The sequence below is a fragment of the Arachis duranensis genome, chromosome 6 (assembly GCF_000817695.3).
Source record: "Arachis duranensis cultivar V14167 chromosome 6, aradu.V14167.gnm2.J7QH, whole genome shotgun sequence".
NCBI lineage: Eukaryota > Viridiplantae > Streptophyta > Magnoliopsida > Fabales > Fabaceae > Arachis > Arachis duranensis.
Genome location: NC_029777.3, coordinates 92,722,992 through 92,731,840, shown reverse-complemented (window position 1 = coordinate 92,731,840; position 8,849 = coordinate 92,722,992). Strand labels below are relative to the sequence as shown.

The 8,849-nt window shown below is 33.4% G+C and overlaps 1 protein-coding gene across 1 annotated transcript in view; it reads left to right on the top strand.

Annotated features, from left to right (window-relative positions):
• Positions 1 to 688: 688 nt before the first annotated feature.
• LOC107494627 (glutathione S-transferase T3-like) overlaps positions 689 to 8,849 on the top strand; it is a 12,940-nt gene continuing 4,779 nt past the window's right edge. Inside the window, exon 1 of the mRNA XM_016115668.1 lies at positions 689 to 885. Within this exon, the coding sequence (XP_015971154.1) occupies positions 689 to 885 (197 nt within the window). The remainder of the gene's footprint in view (positions 886 to 8,849) is intronic.

Sequence of the window (8,849 nt, the reverse complement as noted above, 5' to 3'; positions counted from 1 at the left end):
ATTTAAAAATTCTATAATTATTAATTTTATAAGAATAATCACTCTTTTATTTAATAAAAAATAAAAAATAAAAATCGTTGACCCGGCAGACCGGCCCGCCCTGCCCCACCAAAACTCGCCAATTTGGCGGTGCGGGTTTGGCAGATTTTTTAAATTTGGTGGGCTCAAAATTCTAGCCAAACCTGCCTTTTGTAGCGGGTTTAGCGGCTCGACCCGTTTTGCCATTCCTACTGATTTTGCAGCTTCGTTAGTTGGTGTTGCTCCAAAATTTTTGGCTTAATGTGGTTTTTGTTAATGATGATTTTGCTTAGTGATCATCCCATGCATGGTCAAAAATTTATTGTGTTAACGATTGAAATTTGATGGAAGTAGTTATTTAAGTTCTAATTGTTGCACATTGTTGTTCTAATAGATGTCGTATGAAATAGTTCCTGTTTTTCACCATGGGGTTGGTTTGCATAGGATGAAGATGGTGTATTATACTATCATGACGGAAGTGTTGAGACATTTTCCCCATTAGACATAGATTATATTATTTTCAAGGATTTGGAGAAAATGTTCAAGGGTTTAGAGTATACAAGCTACAAACAGATGTATTGATATGATGGCAGTGCCCCTGATTTAGAGTATAGGCAGGTTACATGTTCTCAAATGAGATAAGGAGATCAATGAACTGTGCGATAAAAAGATGGAGAATGTGGAGTCAAATTTACTGGTTATTTATTTTGAGCATGATGTTAGTCAACCAGTATATGGGCCAGATATTGTTGAGGTTGATTCTTCTTCTTCCGATGATGGATATGAGACCACTGAAGACGAACCTTACAAACACCCCCCACATCTGGATTCGAATATGATAAAAGCAGTAGTGATGAGGAAGTTAACGTAAAGAGGAAGAGTGTGAGGAAGAAGCAGCCTAGCGTGAGGATGAAAGATGCAATGGATGCTAGACAAAAGTGTACTAAGAAGAAGAGTTGTGTTAGACAAGAAACACCTAAGTAGAAGAAGAATGTGCCACCTGGTAGAGGTGATGAATATAAATATTATGCTTTTAGCTTATACAACATTGTGCAGACTTATCATGGTTTCAGACTTAGGATTTTTACAAAAAAAAAAAATTCACATTCCATTCATATAGAACCTGCAATTACAGAGCAAATTAACTCATGTCTTAACCTTGTCCATGCATCACTTACAGCAACACATTATACCCTAAAACACTACATACACAATTCTTGTTAACATAATTAACATTACCAGCATAACAAATATACCATAGTGATTACTACATTTTTTTATTTTTTTTCATATGCATGCTCAATCTTATATTCTAGTTGCTCCAATCTATTCTCCAGCATCATCATTCTTCCTTCAACATCATTGTCATCTTCATGCCCAAAACGTTTAGAAATCAGTTCATCCAACCAAACAAAATAGTTGCAGTGACGTTGCTTCGTCTGCAATTGCCATTATAGTGAATACAACTTGTTAAACCACAGAAGAAGTTGATTACATAAATGGAAGATAGAGACACACTTATGCGATAGTAGGAACAACTGAGAAAGATTCTGTCTGGGTTCTTCGATGTCCTGGATTCTTGCATGATTGCATACGTTTCACACTTGCATTTAGGGTGCTGGAAGTTGGCCTTCTTCCCCTAACTTGCATTGCTACTCGAACCCATCATAGTCTTCCTCTAGACACGACGTGTGTGAGAGGTTGAAGATTGCTCTAGATCGCTCATGCTTGAGCCCCTAGTGTTAGGGTTCAGAAAAGAGGGAGAATGAGATTTCACAATAACACGCAAAAAAGCTTCGGGCCAAAACAACGTCGCTTTACTGACTGTACAGGGTCTTAATGGTCCCAATGAACATATACCATTCCATATAGGATGTGCCAAGGCCATGTCACGGGCTGCACATTATACCTCAGCGTTTTCGGACGACTATGAACGGAGAAACCAATGGAAGGGCTTATTGGTCTCACGGAATATATGGACAGGGGTCGATCTGATATTTTATAAAGGTTAGGGGGTGTGTAGTCAAATTTAAAAAAGGACATGGGTCGAAAAGGGTATTTAATCTTTAAATTTTAATAATTTGATTAAACTTAGTTACTCAAAAGATTTAAAACACCTAGCATTTTTGTAAAATTATTTATAATAGAAAAATGGCTAGCAGGATACAAGCGCGCGTTTGGTTATTGGGTGTGTCTACCCAAGATATAGACACGAAAATACACGTTCTTCGTTTGGTTAGTAAGACACAAAATTCTGATAGACACGGAAAGACATAAGGCTCGTTTGTTTAGCGTGCGTTTGGTTAGTGGGTGTGTCTATCCAAGACATAGACACGAAAATACACATTCTTTGTTTGGTAAGACACAAAATTTTGACAAACATGAAAACACATAAGGCTCCGTTTGTTTAGTGTATAGCATGAGACATAGACACAGAGACTTGAATTATATAGCCATAGACACAAAATACATGTATACATATTTTATGTTTAGCAAAGAACATAAACACATCAAACTTTAAAAAGTCAATAATACCCTCATCATCTACCTTTACCACCATCACCACTATCTATATTTTTTCAACAGCTACACTAATCTATTCATAAAAAAATATCCAGATAACAAAAATTCTAGTAATTTCAACAACAAATTTGATACATATCTTTCTCATTAAACAACAAGTAATTAATTAGCATGATTCTCATTTTGAATTCCTTGTGTCAATTTTATGTTGTTGAATCGACTATGAACGAATGAAATATCAAATTAAAAAATTAATTGGAAGGTGAGATATTTTAACAGCATAGAAGCCAACATAAAAAATTGTTCATAGCATTCAGAATTTCAGACTATAATTTTTTTTTCTAAAAATAACTCAGATTAATAATAAAAAACAAAGAAAAAATAAAACTTCATTTAAGGGGAAAAAATCCAAAAAGGGGCAAATAGAAGGATGAACAGAGATGAAGATGGAGGCACGATGGGTCGATGACAGAGGCTCGCATGCGACATGACAGAGACACAAGTCGCAGATCTGGAGTTTTGGAAGAAAGAAGAAGACAGAGACCCAATTTGGAGAGTACGAGGAGAAAGTGAGGCAGTAGCAATGGCAATGGCAAAGACACTTCAGTAAGAGGAGGTTGATTGGCCATGAAGAGAAAAAAAAAACAGAAGTTCAAATGGGGAGAAGAAAAGAGGGGAGAAGAGATTCTGTTTGGTTGGCCATGAAGAAAGAAGAGACGGAAGTTGAAATGGAGAGGAAAAGGGAGGGTAAAATTGTCAAAATAATCAGTGTCTCAATATTAATTTTGTGTCTCAACTTATTAGAGGTACACTGAATACATGTAATTTATGTCAATTTGTATACCAGCGTGTCCTTTAAAATTGTGTGTCTCAATAACCAAACAGAAGACGTGTGTCAGCGTGTCTCTGTCTTGTGTAGACACACCCACTAACCAAACACTACCTAAAGGCATATAAAGACACAAAATTTGTATATAGCAGTGAGGTGGAATATTAAACTTGAGACATAGACACTATTTTTGACATTTAATTTTCAAAATTATCCTTCAAATTCTTCTCATTTCTCAGTCTCCTTTCATCCATTTTCCTTTCCACTTCTAAAACACAGAGAGTTTAACCTCTCATCTTCTCTTCTTACCACTCTGTTTACCTGCCTCTCTTCCCGTCGTACCACCAGTCTGCCACTGCCTCTCTTCCTCCTTTTCTTCCACACCTCTTACAGTTATTGCCTCTACTTCACTTTTCGTCGGCAATCTAGCGCATCGTTTTCTCGTCTATCACCATATTTTCAGATTCATTATCGGTTCTCTCGTGCACTATATTTTCAGATCCGTATTCTGTTATCATATTTCAAATTTGTTCTTCCTTTTCGCACTATTTTTTTGTATAATTTAATTTTTTATTTGTTTGAATTTTTGTTAAAATAATTTTTGTATTAATTTTGTTGGATTGATTTTTTTTTGCTGATATTTGTTGGATTAAATTTGTTATTTAATTTTAGATTGTTATTGGTGGTTATTTTTTATTGAGATGGTGGCTGATTGTTAATAGTGGTAGTTTGGTTGAGATGATAGTTATGTAGTGGTGGTACTAATAAAATTTGCATTAAGGGTAATATTAAAATTTAATAAGAATATGATTTATGTCTTCTATTTTGTACTTGTATACCAAACAAGATTTGTGTCTTCTGTTTTGTATTTGTATACCAAACAAGTTTAAAAAATTTATGTCTTCAGTGTTTATGTCTCTCTGTCTATGTACTAAAGGATACACAAAATAAACGCAATACTACATAATAGAAGTATAAGTAGAATATTTAATGTTTATTTAAACAAATGAGTAAGTTAATCACTGAATTAACGACCAATAAATTATAGCTCAAATGGCATAATCTTTAGTCACCAAACAAAAAATGGCATAATCTTTCTATATTTATTTAAGAAGTGACGAGTTCGACTACTCTCTCTATATTTTTGATAACAAAAAAATCACTCAATCAACCCACGTTAATTATAAAATTTTATATTTAACAAATAAAGAATACATACATAAATAATAGACTCCCATATGGAATTAAAAAAAAAATAAAATAAAAAGACTTGGATACTTAACCCATGAGCCCATAAATAAATTTTTAATAGTGTTTCCACTCCCTCTTTACCAAAAAGAATAAACTGCTATCCACGTATACACTCTCTCTTGTGGCTGTTGGCTATGCTAGGTGTCTTCACTCTACGTTGATCAAAATATAAACTATAGACAAAAAATCTTGCTACGGAGCCAATAGAGATATCAATTCATCCTCTATAAAATTTAACCTTAATTATCAGTAGTCTAAAAGCTAGCACCACCCATGACCCAACTAACGCCAGCCATATTATTCGCTAATAACTTGATGTAGCATTTACCAAGCTAACCAAAAAAAAAAAAAGTGTACCTGTAATGATAGAGAACATTATGTCTCGGTGGAACCAAACTTAAAAAAAATCATGATATTGATCTTTATCTTTTTTTAACTGAAGTTCTAATATTTACTAAAGAAATGCTTAGCACAATAAAAAAAAATTAAAGCCATGCATGAGTCATTTTACAAATTAATTTCTCATAATTCATAAATATGAAAGCTTATAAGATGAAATTTTTGATAAAGATGATATATATATATTTAACGGATAATCAACCAAAACCATAAAGGGAGTTCATAAAGCTAAAAGTATGAACATCAATGTTAGAAAAAAAAAAAAAAGAGTCACACAGAGGCAACAATGGCCGCCAAAAAAGAAAAAAGAAAAAAACATCTTAGGAATATCTGAAACGAATCCAATAATTTTTTTTATTTGAGTATCATAACAAAAGGATCAAACAGTGGTTTAAGAGCATGAAAAAATCTATTGTATTTAAAGGTGGATACACCCTCACTTTTTTTAATTTTCGTGGCAAACTCACATTAGAGGAGATATATTCTTTATATAATTATATCATAACTCTAAAAGATGCAGGTATATGTATACACGTAAAATATAGTTTTAATTTAATGGAAACTGCGTTATATTTTTCAAAATAAAATCAGAGAATATAGAGTTTAATTTAATTAGTATACCCAAAATACTAGATTAAAATAAACATTAAATATCACTTGATAAACACAAACCTAGCAACATTTACCGTTTTTAAAAAGAAAAGTACATGATTTGTAAGGAAAAGAACTTAAAACAATTACTTGTAATTTAAATTCACAGGTGACTGAATCCGTCAAAGCATTAATGATGGAAAGAGGATAAGAATCTTTGAGACAAGTTTTATTGAGATTGATATAATTTAGTCTCTATAATTTTGTGAAAATTTTTATTAGGTTTTTATAATTTTTTTTTAATTAAGTTGTACTAAATTTTATTTTTAATTGGGTTCTTATACTTTTTTTTCTTTTATTTAGATCATTGCATTAATTTTTTTTTAATTGGGTCCTTGTATAATTAAACCAATTATTGTTAAGAGGACCTAATTGAAAAAAAAATTTGATGCAGGGATCCAATTAAAAGGAAAAAAAAGTATAGGACTTAATTAAGAATTTTGTCAAACTATAAAGACCATCAGAGTAATTAAACCTGTAATTTATGTACATAGGGCTTCTTTGGGTGAGCTTCTAAAAAAAGATCTTTTTTCGAGTTATCTTTTTTTAAAAGATCTTATAAAGAAGTAAAAGTAATTTTATGTTTGGATATCTCATGTAAAAAGGTCTTTTTATCTATTAATTATGTTTGGGTATAATAATATAAAAGTACTTTTTTGTTTATTTATTACATGAAAAATATCTTTTTTTTAAGGAAAAAAGATCTTTTAAAAAAAGATGTAAATTACAGCTTCTCAAAAAAGATCTTTTTTTTTATTTTACTAGTGCTTTTACTTTTACTACTAGAAATTTGCCAAACACGTTAAAAAATAAAAAATATCTTTTTCATTGAAAAAGGATCTTTTTTTAACAAAATAATGGCGCCCAAACATGCACATAATCTATTTTTATTTTGCTTCTTAACCAACATAATGTTAGCTAGCCATAAAGGATATTTTCACTTTCCTTATGAATTCGATTTTCAGAAATGCTTGAACTTATTTCTCTACGACTTATGCTCTTTTGGGACTGAACTTTCGTCGTCATTATTGCACAGGTCGTGAGCTTGAGTATACAGCAAGTTTATGGGACATAATGTTAGGATGGATGCTAGATATGTTAGAGGCTTTCCATGTAAAGAGGTCAAAATTATCTTGTAGGAGCTTGATGAGATCATCTTTCGATTGATCATATTTCAATTTTTTTAGTTGACCTCCCACATTAGTAGTTTTTTCAACTTCGTTGTCTATTTGCACTTCTTTCGTCCTTCCTTTAGGTTGGGGTCTTAAATCTTCTCGAACTCGAACACTGTGGAACTCTATTGAGTTTAGTTCCTTCTCCTTTGGGTGACCCTGTAAATTAAGGCTTTTATTATAATATCTTTTGGCTAATTTCTGATCTCCTCTTATGGTAGATATTCCTTTTGGAGTAAAAAATTTTATGTAGAGATGAGAAGTTGTTACTACAACAGCGAGTTGACTAGAATTTTCCGACCTATCAAGGCGTTATGTGCTGACGCCACGTCTATCATAATGTAGTTGACGTTTATGATTCATGAATTTAACCCTTTATCGTAAGTTGTGTACAGTATGATGTACCCTAAAGGTTGGATGGAGGAATCTCCTAAGCCAAAGAGAGAGTCTGGATATGCTTTCAAATCCTTGTTCTACAAACCTAGCTTGTCAACGCTGGTTTAAATAAAATATCCGCTGAACTTCCTTGATTTACCAACGTCATGTGAATATGGGCATTGGCTAGAATCATAGTTATAACCATAGGATCATCATGCCCAGGAATAATTCCCCAAGCATCTTCTTTAGAAAATGTTATTGTAGGCAGATCAGGTATCCTCTCGTCCTCCCCGACTTGGTAAACCACCTTCAAGTACCTTTTTTGGGAGGACTTAGTTGTTGCTCCTCCTGCAAAACCACCATCAATCATGTGAATATGCTTTTCAGGTGTTCTTGCTGGTCTTTCTCACCTTTCTCTATCTTTACTGTCTCTTTTTTATTTTTTGTTTTTACTAGTTTCATCTGACCTCCCAACTAGGTACTATCCAGTCATACTTCTCATACTAATTTTTCTATCATATTCTTTAAGTCATAACAGTAATTAGTTGAATGACCATAAATTTTGTGGTACTCACAATATTCAGTACAATTGCCCTTTTTCTTGCTTTGAATTGGCCTCGGAAAAAATTTCTTTTCAGTTTGGCTTATCCTCCTGAAAGCACCGACCAGAAAAACTCGCAATGGAGTGTAAGAGTGGTACCTCCAACGTCTTTCGAGTAGTATTCTTCTTTGGCTCCTTTTCTTTGTCTTGAGATTGATATTGGATATTTTGTCCGGTTGTAGGCTTTCTCAACTGAGTTGTTTCTTTCATATTGATATATTTTTCTGTTCATTCTTAAACCTCGTACAAAGAAGTTAGTTGCCTTTTTTATATGGACTGTGACTGTGATAAGGGACCCTTTCTGAGGTTATTAATGAGCCCCATGATAGCTGTTTCAGTAGGCAAATTTTGAATCTCCAAACATGCTTTATTGAACCTTTTTATGTAGAACTCAAATAATATTTTGATCTCTTATTTGACACCCAAGAAGCTTGGAGCATGATTAACTTTGTCTTTTCTAATGGAGAATCAAGTGAGCAAACACTTGGCCAAGTCATCAAAATAAGTGACTGGCCTAGGAAAAAGACTATCAAACTAATTTATCATTGCCTTGGTCAATGTAGCCGGAAAGACTTTGCACCGAGTTGCATCAGAAACGTCGACCATATACATGTGGCTCTTGAAGTTGCTCAGGTGGTGTTTTAGGTCGGTCGTTCCGTCGTAAAAGTCCATATTTGGGCTTTTAAAATTTCTAGGGACTTTATCCCTCATAATTTCTTCCGAGAATGGATCTTCACTTCTCAAAGATGTGGTTTCTTAATCAGCTTGAGATCTCCTACCTTTGAAACTGGATTTCAATCTCTCTAAATTTTCTTCCAACTTCCTTTGTCGTCGTACTTCTCTTCATAGAGCTTGTTCTGACTCACATTGTCGCTTCAGCTCAATCTCGAGCTACTCCAGCCCTGGTGCCCATGGACTAGAACCATGAACTCTGTTGCGTCTCTGTCTTCTGAGGTTCCAGGTCAATGGACTTTTAATCTTATTATTCTTGGATCATTTCAATCTATTCTTTCATCAATTTTCCTAC